At 40.6% G+C, this 17,299-nt stretch overlaps 1 protein-coding gene across 20 annotated transcripts in view; it reads left to right on the forward strand.

The window, feature by feature from the left end:
- Positions 1 to 17,299, forward strand: part of AAK1 (AP2 associated kinase 1) — a 165,560-nt gene that overhangs the window by 100,656 nt on the left and 47,605 nt on the right. For all 20 annotated transcript variants that reach the window (XM_070572435.1, XM_070572438.1, XM_070572440.1 and 17 more), the window contains exons 6-12: positions 2,122 to 2,243; positions 3,590 to 3,671; positions 4,178 to 4,310; positions 7,010 to 7,113; positions 9,068 to 9,147; positions 13,232 to 13,386; positions 14,368 to 14,669. In XM_070572435.1, the coding sequence (XP_070428536.1) occupies positions 2,122 to 2,243; positions 3,590 to 3,671; positions 4,178 to 4,310; positions 7,010 to 7,113; positions 9,068 to 9,147; positions 13,232 to 13,386; positions 14,368 to 14,669 (978 nt within the window). The remainder of the gene's footprint in view (positions 1 to 2,121; positions 2,244 to 3,589; positions 3,672 to 4,177; positions 4,311 to 7,009; positions 7,114 to 9,067; positions 9,148 to 13,231; positions 13,387 to 14,367; positions 14,670 to 17,299) is intronic.

The following is a 17,299-nucleotide window of genomic DNA, read 5'->3' on the forward strand; positions in this document are numbered from 1 at the left end:
TCTTGGTTTTGTAGGGTAGTCATGGAAGGTTTTACTTAGGAGTTACAACTTGAGCAAGGCCTTGAAGAATGTCTGGAACTTGACTAGTGGAGAGTGAACAATTGATTAAAAGGACAAACTAGGTGATACAGGGAATGCTTAGGAGACATTGAACAAACCAGCCTGGCTAGTATTTAGACACTTGGTTCCTCATTGACTAGATTCCTTCTATAGGGGCATTTCCGGACATAAAGAACTAAGGTAGCCCTGTCCTTAAGCTTGTACCCAGTACATTGGGCAAGTATAGACATCAGGCCTACCAGCGTTAGAGGGTGAGGATAGGGTCCTTGAGAAATTGCTCTGCTTCTAACCTGCTTCCTGCCCTGGCAGAAAGGCAATTGCCAGTCCTTCTCTAGATTAGATTTCCTGGGCTCACTTCCTGGGTTAAACGCTGTAAGCCTCACTTTCCCCATCTGTACAATGGAGATGATAATATATTGTTATTTTGAGGAGTTAGTGACATAATCCATGTAAAGTTCTGGGTTCAGTAGCACTCATAATAGTAAAAGCTCAGTAAATTGTGGCTGTTCTTTTTATAACCTCTAAATTAGACTGAAAACATTAGTGTTGCTTTCTTGGAATTATTTTAGATTCGTAAAGTGGGTATATGCTCAGGATAGCTTGACTGTTTCGCTTTGTTTATATAACATCAACAATGACAAAACCCCTCACGACACCATAAGTGAAACTCACTAGAAATAAAAAACCAATAAATTACAGGATCAGTTTGCAGCAAAGACTTTAGGTATTGGATTTAGCAGATACAAACTATAAAATAAACATCTGTATAATAAATAATGTAATTTTTAGAATAATTAAAAGAAAGTCTAGAAACAAGACACTGTCTTAATTGACCAGATACTTTTAAAAGAACTACTAGTAGCAGCAGGACCTAGGTATTTGGTAGCCCTTGTCTTGCTTCTGACAGACTGGTACATGTGCATGCATGCGCAGACATACACAGTGTTGTATGCATTTCTGTTTTTTTGTTTATTCCATGCAGCCAACATTTTCTGTACCAAGCACTGTGTTAAGCACTGGTAGAGAAGACTACAGATATCTGTGCTTGTCCTTAAGGAGCTTATAGTCTACTCTTGCCTTTGTTTTCCAAAGGTGATCAGTCTTTGGAAGACTGAAGACAAAAGACAATGGAGACTACAGACTTATTGGCCTAACAAGATTTTTTGGCTGCCATTTTACTGCTCACACATAGCCAGGTCTGTCCTCCAGCATATCAGTCAGCATAATTCACCTGTACCAGAAACTAATCAACATATTTTGAGTACAGTAGTGCCTGCTATTTTGGGATAGTTCCTTGGCAGAGTCCTTTGATACCAGGGATTTCTCTAGGTTCTGGTCTTTGTAAGTTTTCTTCTACCCAGAACTCCTAACTTACTGCCCAAAGAATTCATCTATAAAAAGGTTAAGGTAATACTTTAATAGGAAAACAGCCCATTTGCCCACAGGCCTTTAATCACTTTGAGAAGTAACTAAAACATAGCAAACAGTTATTAATTCTGAAAATCCTAACCTATTATAGTAAAGAAATTGATATATGTGTTTATAAGGCCTAGGTGAAATAATTGACATCAGGAAGAAGAAAGCACTAAAGGAACACATTTGTCTGGGTGGGGGCCTGAGGAAGACGTCAATGGAGAGATGGCATTTGAACTGGAGTTTGGAGGATGAATGGGATTTTGATAGTTGGGTAAGGAGGTGGGGATCACAGAGAGCATTCTAGACTGAAAGAAGAGCAAGAGAAAAGATGCAGAGGCTTGAAAGTAGAAAGTTTCTGCAGAGGTGAGAAATGTGGCTGAAAATCTGGGAAAATGAGGCTTTTGCTTCCCCATTGTGAAATTTCCTCTTTTTGTCTCCTCCACTCTCATTTTACCCTGTTACTCTTCACCTCTTTTTGTTCCACTTAGATGACCCCTGTTGAGATACTTGGAGAGGAATAACTTTCCTGTGCACATTAATGGGATTACCATAAATAAAATATTTTGTTTATATGACTGAGAATGAAATTTTCACTTGCATTACTAAATGATATTTTGGAATCAGTGCTTGGGAAATGTTTTTCAGGTTGAAAATATCCTTTTGCATGACCGAGGCCACTACGTCCTGTGTGACTTTGGAAGCGCCACCAACAAATTCCAGAATCCACAAACTGAGGGAGTCAATGCAGTAGAAGATGAGATTAAGAAGTAAGCTTTTCCTCCTTTCTTGGAGTTTTGTCCATTATCATATCAGCAACTTTACTTTCAGGTTATGACTGAGAAGATCAGAGTGGGAAGACATGGTGCTAGTCAGTTGCCCCGTCTCAGAGCATCGTGTTGGCAGTTAGGTTGTTGGATTTTAAGGAGAGGATGTGCAGAGAGTTCACAATCATTGATTAGTAGAGTAAAATGAAGGAATCTTATAACATTTTATCAGTGGTCCTATGGTTATTGTACATAGACATTTTGATTTACATCACATAGCCCTTAAAAAGCTGTGTGATGCACACACCATAGACGTACTGTGATGTTTTTAAGTGGAATCACAGCCACCATGACGTTATCAGTCACTTGTGTATGCTTTTTGCTGAACCCTGAATTACTGTTTATTGCTTCCTGCTCATAAGGAGCTCACCTGCAATCTAGTGGAATTAATGGTGAGTAGGGCTATTGAAGTTTCTACAGATATTGAATCACTGACTTCCACCAGAAAAAGCTTCTTTAGATTTGTGACTCCAGTAAGAATCTGACCCGTTTTCCCCTGTTGTCCAGAGTGTTAGATTTTTCACAGGCAACACCACTCACTGTTAGTGCTGATAAATCAGCAGTCTAGCGTTCACACTTACATCCTAATCGTCACTCTCCTTTGCTACATCACCCCTGGCAACCAAGCCTGGGGCAGGAAGACTTCTGGTCCTAGGCCCTGATGGACACCTAAATCATAGTGCCCTCTGGGCTCTAGAGACTCAAGCAGCACAAATCATATGCTCAGTGACACCAAGGCACTCACTTTGAAGATGAGCATATGCTACTCTTTTGTTGAGCCAGAGATAAGAGGAACACTGTTGTTTCAGCCCTATTCCGGGAGCGCGGGTCCCATCCACACCTTCCCCCGGCCCTCAGCCAGGCCCCACTTTCTGCTGTTTTACAGTGTCCCAGCCAGTATTACATCTCTGTGTCAAGCCACATTTAAAAGAATTAATGTTTTTAAAAACAAATCAGCAAAATATAGTATCAGACAGCAAGGATTTACAGGAGAAGGTTTTGTCATTTGAGGACCCAAGAAAAGTTGCTTTTGGAGTTTATTTAGTGCCTGAGTATCTGGGTTCCCACATGCTCCTAGATTAGAAGGGCTGCTGTAGAGGGCCACGGGTGTGTGCCAAGGACAGCCTTTCATTTTATCTGCACTAATATGTCATACTCTCTTCTGCAGATTGCTCCCAGGGAACTAGACTCTATTAATATACATATATATTAAAAGTATTTCTGCTGCTCCTGGTTTTTAATTATAGCAATGACAGATATTTAACAAAAAATGAATCTCTTGATTGTAGATACACAACGCTGTCCTATCGAGCACCAGAAATGGTCAACCTGTACAGTGGCAAAATCATCACTACGAAGGCAGACATTTGGGTAGGTGTCAACTAACCTATCCACATCTCAGATATCAGCAGTCTTGACTGTAAACTCTCAGCTTTAATCCAGACAGTGCCATAGCACAAGTGGCCACTGTACCATATCATTGTCCACTTATCCCTCGGGGTTATTCTTGACTCGAGGTGACCCGCCACTGCTTCTTGAAGCGTGTCCAAGGAAATTACTTTAGAGCTCTGTGAAAATTATTCAGGTGACCTGCCCGTTATTTAGGTGGTTTTCACATATGTGTTACCAGTTCTTGAGAACAAAACAGCTGAAATACTTGTTCTTTATTGGAGCACAATTTGCTGATGATGTTAGAAATAATGTAAATCAGCAGCTAAATGGTGGTGTTGGATTCTAAATTCAGTTCCTAATAGGTTAATAGTACATAGTTTTTATATCTGCTAGTTAATGTGGATGGTGCCAGTATCCCTCAGTAGACCCAGTGCAGTTATAGTAAATAAACCACTGGTAGCAGTCTGCTTTCTTTATCTTTTTAGGCTCTTGGATGTTTGTTGTATAAATTATGCTATTTCACTTTACCATTTGGGGAGAGTCAAGTGGCAATTTGTGATGGAAACTTCACAATTCCTGATAACTCTCGATATTCCCAAGATATGCACTGCCTAATTAGTAAGTATTCCAAGTTTCTAGTTTCATATTTTTATTTCTAATCTTTAGGAATGAATTGGAGGATAAAGGGATTCGATCCCAGGAGTGATGGGTTGCATGCAAAGAAAAAGAAATCAGTTGATAATGGTTGGTCACTCAAAGATATGTAACAATGTCTAGTTACAGTAGTAGGTCTTTTTGCTAGAAAGCTAAACCCGATTTCACACCTGAGCCAGCCACCTGAGCAGAAATCCTAACTGTGCTTTGATCAGTATACTACTGCTCTGTTTTCTTGCAGTCCGTATGAAAGCTCTGGTACCAAAGGAGTCCAGCTGACTCACATCAAATGATAAGAAATTCATCTTTGCAGAACTGGAAGCAACTCAAATTAAAATGATTGCAATGCGTTGGCTGGATTGAATACATAATTAAGACTGTATAACTCTATGGAACTAGGTTTTTCCTTTCATTTAGGTTAATCACTGGATTTTGAAAAGCATTTAAACTCAGTGCTTTGTTTAAGATGTTTTTTAAGATTCCCCACTCTTTTGCATTGTCATAGCAAGCATATGTACCAATATTCATTAACCAGATGGTAGAATAAGTCATCTTTGCACAAACCACTGTAGTAAAATACTAAAGAAACAGAGATTTTTATTATCTTTTGACATTGGTCAAGACGTTTTGCATCTAAATTTTAACCATTATGGATTGATTATAAATCCTGAGCAACCCAGCTGGGGTCCTGAGTGGGAACATACTGGAGAAAATAGAAGCAAGTGTGGGGCAGAGCATCTGACATTTGTTGAGGGCCTGCTTGTACCTCATTTAATTCTTAAGACCTTATATAGTAAGTATAATTATCCCCATTATACAAATGAGGAAACTGAGGGTGAGAAAATAAAGATAACTTACCTGAGTTAACAGTTATAGCTTTTGAGTGACTGTCCCTTCTATTGGGCCAGTTTTATCAATCAACCTCTTCTGTTTATTTACAAAAAAGGAGGGAGAGTATTTGAAGGAATGTAGTATGGCATATTTAATGATCGTTGGATTGTTTTCAGAGTTAAAGCGCTGTATCTGTTCTAGAATTGCAGCTATGTAAATGAGATTGGAAGGAAATATGGGGAAATGGCCAAATTAGATGCCAGAATGATAGAGTTTTTGGTAATAAATTTTTTTCTTTTTAACATTTGTGCGGTGAATTCATATTAGGACAGACACCTCTTATGACCGTTTGTAACCTGACATCTTTCCTAAACTCTGATCTATTTCAGTTTACAAACTATTTGAAGATTCTGTTGTCACTCTAAACTCACAGGCCTAAAATTAAATTTATTGTCATTGCCCTCCCCACAACCTTCTTTTACTCCCAGTGCAAGGTTCCCCTCTCCTCTTTTCAGTTTGTGTCAGTAGTGTCACCATTCAAACTTGAGTGACTGAGATTTAAGATTTTCTTTAGATCTGGCTAGCAAGAGAGAGGAAAGAGTCAGTCATTTCCTAAGTGGCAATAATTCTTTGTTTGGAGTTTCTCCTATTTTCACTTCATTCTCTCTATTCCAATCGCTGTCACCATTGTCTCTGTAGACTCTGTGAGCTCATGCCTGTACTGGTGGATTGGCCACCAGCCTCTCCCCTCCCTCTTTGCTCTATCCAGCACACCCTCACCACGAGATTAATCTTGTAAAGTGCCACCCTGCCGTATCCCTGTTAGTAAACTTCAGGGCTTATTAGTGGTCCCACAGTCAGGCCCAAGATTCTTGGCATGGCCCCTAAGAGCCTTCATATTCTGGTTCCAATCCACCCGCCTAGCCTTAGGAAATCTCTAACAAGGAAGTCTCTGCCCTGTACTTCTGCCTCCTCAATTTCCTTGTAACAAAGCATTCTCTTGCCTTTCTCCAAGTCCATCTTTGCTTAAACTGTTCTCTCACCTGGAATGTCTTTTCCTCTGCTTTTCCCTGACTGACTAAAATGTTTCCTGCCGTCAAGGACCAGCTCAAGTCCTACCTCTTCTGCAAGTCCTACGTGAGACTGCAGCCTCATCACTATTTTCCGAACTTCATGTCCAAACCCTTCATTTGATTCCTTTGCAATAAATTGCCTTGATTGTTATTTGTATATATACATGTATATGTTTGTGTGTCTTCTCAAAGATTTCTTTTCTTGAGGATTTTTCCAGCTTCAGAAAGGGCAGAAGCTTAAAGGACCTGGAAACAGACAAGTGATTTATAGATCACGGTAAAAGTAGAGATGTATTTGTTATTTTGTAATTTCTTTTCGACTGGAAACCAGCTAATATCTCCAACAAAAGAATCATAAGTAAATTCTTGACGTTTGAGTTTTGGTTATAATTATCAAGAATAATCATTTGTTTAGCAAGGTATTATGAACTAAGGAGGCCAGAAGCAAGACCTTGTTACTTCCTAGGTACCAGAATATGAAGGTGTTAATTTTCATATTGAGAGCTTGAGTCTCTGTTGTACAAGGCACAGAATATGAACTTCAAGTATCTTTGTTACAATTCAAAAACTTAATTTTCTTGTGGATATTAAGAATTTTAGGAAAGTTAGAGCTTCCCTTTCTGAGAGGGGAGGAAAAGGGCTAATTGTGCTGTCTGACTTTTATGAGAAATAAAAATTTGGTAATAGAGAAATTATGCTTCCTATCTAGTGTAATAATTGTTAGGATTGTATTAATCAGTTTACATATGTTTGTCTTAGGGTATATGTTGGAACCAGACCCTGACAAAAGGCCGGATATTTACCAGGTCTCCTACTTCTCATTTAAACTACTCAAGAAGGAATGCCCAATTCCAAATGTACAGGTACGGGAAAGGTGCTTTTTAGGGAAAGTAAACATTATCTAATGGTCTTTTAGAATTCCTGGGGTGTTAATCAGCTGTGTAAATGAATATGGATGTCCCTTTCTTTGTCTAGTAGAGGGCATCCAAGCAAAACTAACCAGGAAGCACTTGCCATAAAGGGAATCCAATTTTCCCATAGAATTTAACTATAAAACTGAGTCAGTTACACTGAAAAAAAAATGCCCTAGGGTTTGAGTTCAACACTTTGGGTGAAGATTGACTGACATATTGTCTTGTCAACTTCACAGTTCGCTGAGAGCCAGGTGCCTGTTGTAGTTGCCCAGAGGTGATTAGGCAGGCTGCTTGCCTGAGCAAGGCTGTGGACTTGCCCCCATGCCTGTTGGAACGTAAGCCCCTTGTCACTCTGCTCCTTCATTGCACCAGAGCTTTCTTGATTTTGTTTCTGCTGTTGGCCATCTGTAACTCCCACTCATTTTCCTCTGTCTTGCTCTACACAGCAGGTAGGAATGTTTTCTACACTTAGTAATCCTAAACTCTGCATTCACAGTTTTCAGGGTACAGTGCTTCCAAACACCCTTTTTACAGGCTTGGCATATTTTTCATGTCACAATATGATCCAGCTCTTAAATATTTTGCTAATAGATGCCATAAGAAATAAGTTCTAATCTGAAATTGTCTTCCTAATTTCTCCAGTAATGAACTTTTGATGTCACTATTGGGGCTCGTGGGTGCTGATACATAACAGTCCTCTTTCACTCCCATGTTTGGAATCAGTTGTAGGAATCATCAGATGGAGCTTAGAATATTGCCTTTGTTACTGATAAGATTACGTCAAAGAACGTAGCTTGACCAGTCAGGCTCCCTAACATTAGCTCCACGTGACTGAACAGTGAGCGCCTGATTCCTGAGGGACAGGCTCTTCCCTAAAGGAAGTAGGGCAAGGGTGAACCAGAGGAGCTTCTCTTTTTTTCCCCAGTCTTATCAGACTAATAAGTTACCCTTCTCCCTCAGGAGACGAACGCTTGGAGGGTAAAAGCAAAGCTAGGAGAAATTTTCTAGCAGAAATTCTTTCCACTGGAAACATGAAGGAAATGAGACATCCCTCCTAAAAGCCAGATTGATTATTAGTATTCCGTTTGTCAGGTTTCCCAGATTAAAACGAGGGATACTCTTCAGTAACCTAACATGACCGTGTTTTCTTTTGCTGTCCCACTTTCTCATTCATAAAGTAAAATAAGGTGAAATATAATTGGAAGCATTCATATGGGTAACTAGTTTTTAAGAAGTCAGCTTCACAAGTCTCAGGTCATGTGGCACTTTCTCAGCCAGGGTAAGCAGTTGTCTTTGGTTAGGCACAGCTAGTGCTCCCTCACCAGGCAGCATTAGATGGTGCGGAATCCAAGCTGGAGGAGCTCTGCTGGGCTTTGGATTGCGTAGTGCCTCACATACTGGCAAGAGGTGCTGGCTCAGCAACCAAACGCACTGTGGCTGTGGTTTTCTCCCAGCATTCTAACTGAACGCACCCTGTTTTTGGCACACTGGTTAGCTTTAACTTCTCTAAGATCTAGCTGAGAACTTAAACAGTAATAGTAAAGACATCTCTTTCCCATTCCTTCCATGACATCACTTCTAAGCTGTGTTGTAGGAAGAGAAGGGTACTGAGTTCAAGCCCCAGTGTGCTTAGCCTGGTCCAGAAGGTTGAGAATGATGGGGGAGGAGTATGCTGCATGCGGGCTGCTCTGTCCTCTTCTCAAGATACTTTGCCTCCCTTACTAGGGCTGAGTCCAGTGGGATATGCTTTTAGTTAACCTCCCTTCCCTCTGCCAGAGACCCAGGGCCTAGAAGCTGCTCCAGAAGACTCCAATATGTATTTCCATCAGCCCAGTCATGCTGGTTATTATTTTACAAAGAAGTCTGTGATGTCCTTTTTTTTAATTTCTTTTCAATTCTACAGAACTCTCCCATTCCTGCAAAGCTTCCTGAACCAGTGAAAGCCAGTGAGGCAGCTGCAAAAAAGACCCAGCCAAAGGCCAGGTAAGAAAGGCCTTAGTGAGCACATGTCCTGCTCTGGGTGCTGCAGTAGCAGGGGAGGATGCCTGTGTTTCTACATTCTTATACTGCCATGGCCAGAGGCTGGCAGAACAGGCAAGCAAGCTCTGTCTCCCCTAGGCAGAAACTGTTCTTTGGGAGTGCAAAGAAGAATATAATGAAATACAGTGATCTACATTTGAAAGAGAATCAAGAACTCCACAGCTGGTTCCTTTGCTTGGGAATAGGCTCAGGGGCATTCAGAGATGAGGCAACAGCAGAGTTTAAATATTGCTAGTGTAAGTGTCCTAAATATGTGACCTGGCCTTTGTTTAGCCTCATTCACTACCCTAATCCTCCATCTCCCTTTCTTTCTTACTTTCTGTGGCTCTGGCCACGTTAGGAAAGTACAGATCAAAGCACTGAATCCATAAACAGTAAAAGAGCCTGTGGGTCTCAGCTAGTCACATTCTGTGTAACCTAGGGTCTTCAAGAAGCAGATGCCAAGAGAGGATTAAAGAAGCTAGGATTTATTTGGGGAAATGCCCCTGTGAGAGAAAATGGGGAGGGAGCCGGGGGTCCAGGGAAGGCTGGGAGAGCCAGCAGAAGGCGATGTAAGTGTGACTCAGAGAGAGGAAGGAGAAGTTGGATGGAAGTGACCTAGAAACTGCCACACAATATAAGGAAGGTTCACCCAAGGTGTTGGGGAGTCCTCAAGCCCGGTAGGCCACCCTGTCTCCCAGGAACAGGCCTGGCTTAATATCCCAGCCCCAGGGGCAGGCTGTGGGAAGCGTGGCCCCAGGGCAAATGTGGTAGATTTCGGGAGCGCAGCAGCTGGGGCACTTGGTCTCTTGCCCCGTTTGTAGCTGAAGGTCTGCGGGACACATCCTCTTGGCTGCCGTGCCTTCTAAATGGCAAATTCCCAGGGTGGCCAAGGAGATGTTTATACTCTTCTTTTTTCTACCACACTTCAGGACAAGGAAATGTTAGCAGCAAACTGTCAACAAAGTACCCTAGATGGGAATATGTGAATTTTAAAAGAACAGTAAAATAACTTCTGTATTTTAAAAAATTCTTTAATATTTATAGAATGCCTGCTGATGTGGCTCTAAAGTAATGAGACTTTGGTTTTTAATAAACTTAGCAAACTATATCCATGTTGTGACTTTGTGGTCTGTTTATTTCTTAGATAAATCTGCCATGCTCACCTCTGGGAATTGCTTTGGGGGCTGATTTAATTAACTTAGTATTTTGGATTTATGGCCTTCTTGTATTAGGCCCAAAAATGGTAGGTACTGAGGCTAGGCAAGGATCCATTCCCACAAAGCACACACATTTATAAAAACAATAGTAGCCACTAACATTTGCATGGTACTCTGTTGTGTAAAATCGAGAAAGTAATACCTGCATCATAAGGCAGACGTGAACATCGAATGCATCAATGACTATGAAATTGTTTTATAAACTGTAGAGTGTCCAAACTATTAGTTTATATGGACCTCAATAATGCTGCGAGAATACACAGACCTTATAGCCAAGAGATTTGGGTCTAAGTTGTCTTATCTATGATTTCTGATGATTTCATTCACATTATCGTATTTGCTCCCCAGTTCTGAGAGGTAGTTTTTCTTTCTAACCCTATTTTCCAAGTAGCCATGATTCATTGAGGCATCATGTATACCAGATACCATACTAGGAACTTTACATAAATAAGATGATGGTTTTTTCCCTTAAATGACCTGTGAGGTCATTGTTGTCATTCTCATTTTACGGACGAGGAAACAGACTCAGAATTATGAGTACATTGCCCAAGGTAGTTAGTCAATATGAGATTAAAAGAACCAGAACTGGGGCCAGCCCCATGGCAGAGTGGTTAAGTTCCCACGCTCTGCTTCCGTAGCCCAGGGTTTCGCTGGTTCGAATCCTGGGCGCGGACATGGCACCGCTCGTCAAGCCATGCTGAGGCGGCATCCCACATGCCACAGCTAGAAGGAGCCACAGCTAAAAATACGCAACTATGTACTGGGAGGGTTTTGGGAGAAAAAGGAAAAATAAAATCTTTAAAACAAAACAGAATAAGAACCAGAACTTCAGCATCCACACTCTTTTTTACTCTTGGTTAAGTGATTTGCCCAAGATCACACAGGTGTGACAACTTAGAGCCAGATCTCCTGGCTTCAAGGTCTGCATTTCTCACAGCATTATCGACGTCCATACAAACTAACATTTTGAGCATTCTCCAGTTTATGAAATGGTTTCACAGTCATTGATGTGTTTGATGTTCACACCTGCCTCATGATGTGGATATTGTTTTCTCCATTCTACACATGACGGACCCAAGGCTAAATGAGGTTAAATGACGTATCTATTACCACACAGTTGGTTAGTGGGGAATGAAGCTCAAACAGAGGTTTCTTTGACTTCAAATCCCATTGTCTCTAACATGTTATCTTGGGAGAAGTCCAATGTGGAAGTTCTTAGCATTTGGTTTTACAGAAGTCTGTTCACCTCCCTCAGCCTTAGCTTTATCTTTCCCAACATTTGTCCTATTTTCCTTCCCACCTCTCTTCCCTAGATTACAGCCTCCCCAAATGCGATAGCTTTTATATTCTCAGTTTTTCACCCAGCTCAAGAGCATCCCTCTAGCAGGATGACAGTGAAAAGCTTCAGGGTCCAGAATGGACATACCTGGGAGGTGTGTCATGAGGAAGGACATGGGCCAGGTGCTTTGCTTCCTGTTTTGCATTTCATGGAGGCTGTGCCAGACATATTTTGGAAATATCCATGAAACTTGTTTATTTTGGCCTTATCCTCAGCTATGCTCTCTAAAGTGCATTTTCAAAAGACAACCACTCTGATCTGAGTTAGGTAGTAGCCAGCTGCCTGGATTCTATAAATTAGGGGAAGTCACCACTAGGCTTTAGCACCATCACGAGATGCAAGCAGACCGCACAGCAGTCCTCCCTGTATTAATTTGGATTAGATTTGGCTGTGAGTTACAGAAAGTCCAAAATGACAGTGGCTTATATAAGACAGGTGTTTATTTTTTTCTCTCAAGTAAACCAAGTCTGGAGGTAAGTAGTCCAGGGCTATATGGCATTTCCACTCCATGAAGCTCTCAGGAGCCCAGGCTCTTCAAGCTCACAACTCTACCGTCACTATGGTTATGGCCATGACCTCATGGATCAATATGGCAGCATCCCTGTTCCAAGCAGCAGGATCAAAGAATAGCCAAAGAAGAAGAGCAACAAAGGGCATACACCAGTTATTTCTTAATGTTTCTAGAAACTGCCACATAACAACCTGCTTATATCCCATGTAGGGCCGGAACTTAGGCATATGGCCACACGTGATTGCAAGAGAGACAGGGCAATGTGTTTTTTACTCTAGGTGACCCTATGCTCAGCTCAAATTTTTTTATTGAAATATATTTAATAGATAACATTGAGTAAATTTAAGGTATACAACAACTAAAAATTTTATTACCATGGGAAAAAAGGGAGTATATGATTGGAGGAAATGGAGCTCCTGTCAATACTTCCCAAATCCTTTACCTTGAATTATTTACTTATTCCTTCTACTAGATCCCTTATTGGATTCACTCATTTTACATGCTTTTTATTGTAGAGAGACCATTTTGACAGCTAGCTCTAACCAAATTTGTGTTCCCTCTTCATCTGAAAACCAACTGCTTTAAACCCTTCTTTGCATCATCACCCAAAGTGTATTCTGGGAAATCCTAGAAATTAGGTAAAAGGGTTTCAAGGTCAAATAAGTTTGAGAAACACCACATTCTATATAGTATTCTCTTTGAGGTTCTCCATGCACATGCACACGTGAAAAGTTCTGCTGGAAAAAAATCTGCTTGATATATTTTATTGAGTGTTTCAAAACTTATTTACCCATGAAGGCTTTATTCATAACATCTAAGTACCTATAACTGTGGAACACTGTTTGGGAAATGTCAGTTAAGTGGATCTGGAAGGTTTGGATGAGTATGGAGGGGAAAGCTAATCCATCATGTACTCTGTCTACTCCCCTGTTTTCCGACTCTTTCACATGAATCTTTTTTTTTCTTTTCCTTTTCTAGACTGACAGATCCCATTCCCACCACAGAGACTTCAATTGCACCCCGCCAGAGGCCTAAGGCTGGGCAGACTCAGCCGAACCCAGGAATCCTTCCCATCCAGCCAGCCCTGACACCTCGAAAGAGGGCCACAGTTCAGCCCCCACCTCAGGCTGCAGGTCAGTAACTAGGTTGATTTGAAATTTGGTACACCTCTTTGTTACTATGGGTAATAGAGAAGTCTTGGAAAGCCTGGTTTTACTTTGGGAATAGAATGCAGAGGCGCATAAAGAATAATGGTTTTCCTTAAGCAACAGGAGGTGAGCTGCCATTGAAATTGTATAGCAAGAGGCTGGCAAAAGGGGAGACCTCTCATTGAATTCTGTGGAGAATCTCCAAGACCACTGAAGCCTGTTGTCTCTGTTTTTTTCTAGTCTTGGCCCTGATTTTGTGGTTTGGTCCATTCATCCCATACCTACCTCTTTATCTCGTATACTTCTCTTTGCCTTTAAAGAAAGAAGACTCACCTCTTTTTGACATGGAGACATTGTTTCTTTAATGTTCTGTCTCTTGAAGTATCTGTCACTGCTCCATGTTCTGGTATTCTGTTTCTAATGAGATGGCTGAGTTTAGTTTCATAAAGAGGATCGATCCAAATTATCAAGTAACTGAACTCAGCCATCACTTCCCCAACCTGGAAGCTACTTTTTGTGAATTTAGTGGCCATCTACTTACAGCAAGGCATCCAGACTGAGATTGTGTAACCTACATGTGAAACATCAAAGAATGCTTTTATCCTGCAACCATGCCAACAAGTGCCAAGATTGTGTTTATATACAGTAGCATCAAAGGCCAGTTGAATATGTAGATACTCAGGGTGCTGACTAAAGGAGTAATTGACTAAATGGGGTGGTGAATAAGGGAAGACTTTCTGAAGGAGGCAAGATTTGAACCCTGTTATTGAACCTTGTTTTGAAAAGTAGGAAGCCTGTAGTTTGGCAAGAAGGAAGGACCTTCCAGGTGCAAGGACGATGAGCAGCACATGGATCTTGGGATTATCTGTCCACTTATCACCCGCTCTTTCTTGCTTTGGCAAGAAAGAAAGCCATTTTTGTCTTAAAAAGTTTTGAGCCCTTAAATGGAGTTTATTCTCATTGCAGGATCCAGCAATCAACCTGGCCTTTTAGCCAGTGTTCCCCAACCGAAAACCCAGCCCCCACCCAGCCAACCTCTACCACAGTCTCAACCCAAGCAGCCACAGGCTCCACCCGCCCCACAGCAGCCGCCTTCCACTCCGGCCCAGGGTCTGCCTACTCAGGCCCAGGCGACACCCCAGCACCAGCAGCAACTCTTCCTCAAGCAGCAGCAGCAGCAGCAGCAGCAACAACAACAGCCACCGCCACCATCACAGCAGCCAGCCGGCACGTTCTACCAGCAGCAGCAGCAGGCCCAGGCTCAGCAGGTAAGGTGGTCAAAGTCTGACCCTTGCTTTGGCTATCTGAGTCGTCACTGTGAGAACGCCCACTAGGTACAGGCGTCTTCCTTGGGAAGCCCTGGGAAGTCAGCTGTTTACCGTTGTGTCATTGCTTCTCACAGATGTAAATACTAAAGCATTGCGTAGTGGAGAAATCACCGGATCGCTCGCTCTCCTTTCTCCTTTCTTCTCAGGCCACGGGGAATTCTCTACATGATTGAGGAACCTCAGCGAGGAAGCTATTTTTTAAGGACTCTTTTTTTCTAAGATAACTCAACACCATTATCATACTGAAATAAATAATAATAATTTCTTATTATCATCAAATATCCAGTAACTTTCTGATGTCTCATAATTTGAGTTGGCTTGTTTGAATCAGGATCCAAATAAGGTCCACATACTCTATTTAGTTGTGATACATCTTTTTTCTCCTATTTTAATGTATATTTTCAGTTTTTACTATGAACATACTCATTTTATAATTATAGATATATCTTTTAAGTCCTCCCTTTATCCATAGGTACCTTCACCATCTTTTTTTTCCTCCTTTGCCATTTAATTTTTTGAAGAAACTGCGTCGTTTGTCCTGTAGAATTTTCCACATTCTGGATTTGGCTGCTTTCCTCCCTGTGGTGTCGTGTAATATGTTCCTCCATCCTCGGTGTAAACTGGTAATTTCTTGAGGCATGCTCAATAATCAATTCAGTTTAGGAGTTCTTTGTTCTTCCAGTTGCATCATATCAGGAGGCATATCATGTCTGGTTGTCCTCTCTTTTATTAACATTAAGATCAATCGGTGAGTTTGGTGTTGTCTGTCTGATCTATTCATTTAATGTGTCCCATCAGCTTAGCAGCCATTGCTGATCATTTCCTAAGTCCAGTAATTCATTAGGGATGGCAAAATGGTGATATTCTGGCATTCCCTCTTCGCTTAGGGCTGGAATTTTTCTATGAAGAACTTTTTTCATCAACTATTTATTACCCTAAGGTATTGTTTGTAAGGAAAGGCAGGAAAAGCTGATTGATTCTTTCCCTGTGTTTACCACTTTTCAGAATAATGTGTTTGTTCCTAGTGTTATCAAAGGGTAAACAATGTTTTTGTTTTGTTTCTTTTGGTATCATTATGAACTCATGGATTTTAACATATTTGATACGTTTCCAGATATTGATGTTTTAAAATTTTTATTTATTTTGATGCTCAAATTGTCCCAACTTTGGCCAATGGATGTCTCTTAAAATTGGCTCATGAGTCCTTTGGTGGTGACTCCAGCAGTCTTTAGTGGTTTCCTTGCCATTTAGTGTGACAAGCTGTTCCAGGCTCATTCTGCCCTTGACGTGGAATCAGCCATTTCTCTAAGGATCTCCATTTCCTTTTAATGGAAACGGTATTTAGAGACCACAGTCTTAGTGCTGGGGATACTCATTTGCTAATGGGTTGGTTATTGGTTTTAGGCCTTTTCAGTGGACTGTTAGGAAATATATGTTGTTTTGTTTTTTGGTTCGTTAATAGAATATACATCATGAATTCAAATTTATATCCTTAATTCAGATTTGTAATTACAGGATTTTTTGTCTGACTTCCTGAATTTTATATTTCTGTTTTTTTAATCTGGAAATCTTGATTCCTAAGAACATTAACGTAATTACTTAATTGATTTATAGTTTCAAGATAACAATACCAATATGATTACTGAAAACAGTTTAAGATTTCTTTGCCTTTTTTACCCTTAGAGTGTTTAGCTCACTATTTCCTGGGGAGTTTGGCTATCAGTTTGATACACAGGTTTATTTTCTTTATTTTGCTTTTGATTTTTAGTTACTGCTTTTTCAGTTTTGGTTTAATTTTGTTTTGTGAAAATGTAAAACACTTACGTGGTTTCAAAATTAAGTCTGTAAAATTCTATCCCCTCCATCCCATATATAGAGGTAGCCCTCCTTCCTATTTACAACTTGAGAGTGTTCCCTTTTAAGGAAATATAGCTCATTTATTCAGTCCATCCACTGTTGACAAACACTTGGTTGTCCAGCATTTTGTGGTTGTAAATAGGCAGCTATTTATCGACATCTGCTTCTTTGTTAACCCTTTAACTTTGTCCCAGTAGGCAAACAGTATCCTCTCAGTTAACTCTATAACTAAGTACTAGTATTTGGGATGTTCAAAGATAAGATCTTGATTTTTGTTCATCAGTAGGCCTCTGTTTGACCTCTGTGTGCCCAGCACATAGTCCTTAGCTGTGGAGTGTAGAGACATATAGAAGTATCCCTATCCTTAGGAAGTTTAGAAGAGAATATAACTTGAAACAATTAGTTATCAATATAAGATAAATGTCATTAAGTGTAGTCGAGTATACTGAATATTTTGAATGTCTAAAGATGGGAGAGTTAATATAAGAGAGAGCTATTGGGAAATAATTTTCAGAAAGACTTGAGATGACTCTTAATAGCTGGGTTAACATTTAGGTTATTCTATCAATGTCATCATTGCTTCTTCCTGTTCATGTAGGGAAGCATTTTAATCTTGGCTACATCCAAATCTCTTTATAAAAGGCATTACTTCTGTGATTGGGAGCTCATTTATTAGTTTCTGTTACACTCCAGTATGTGGAGTCACAAGATGT

The sequence above is a fragment of the Equus przewalskii genome, chromosome 14 (genome assembly GCF_037783145.1).
Source record: "Equus przewalskii isolate Varuska chromosome 14, EquPr2, whole genome shotgun sequence".
NCBI lineage: Eukaryota > Metazoa > Chordata > Mammalia > Perissodactyla > Equidae > Equus > Equus przewalskii.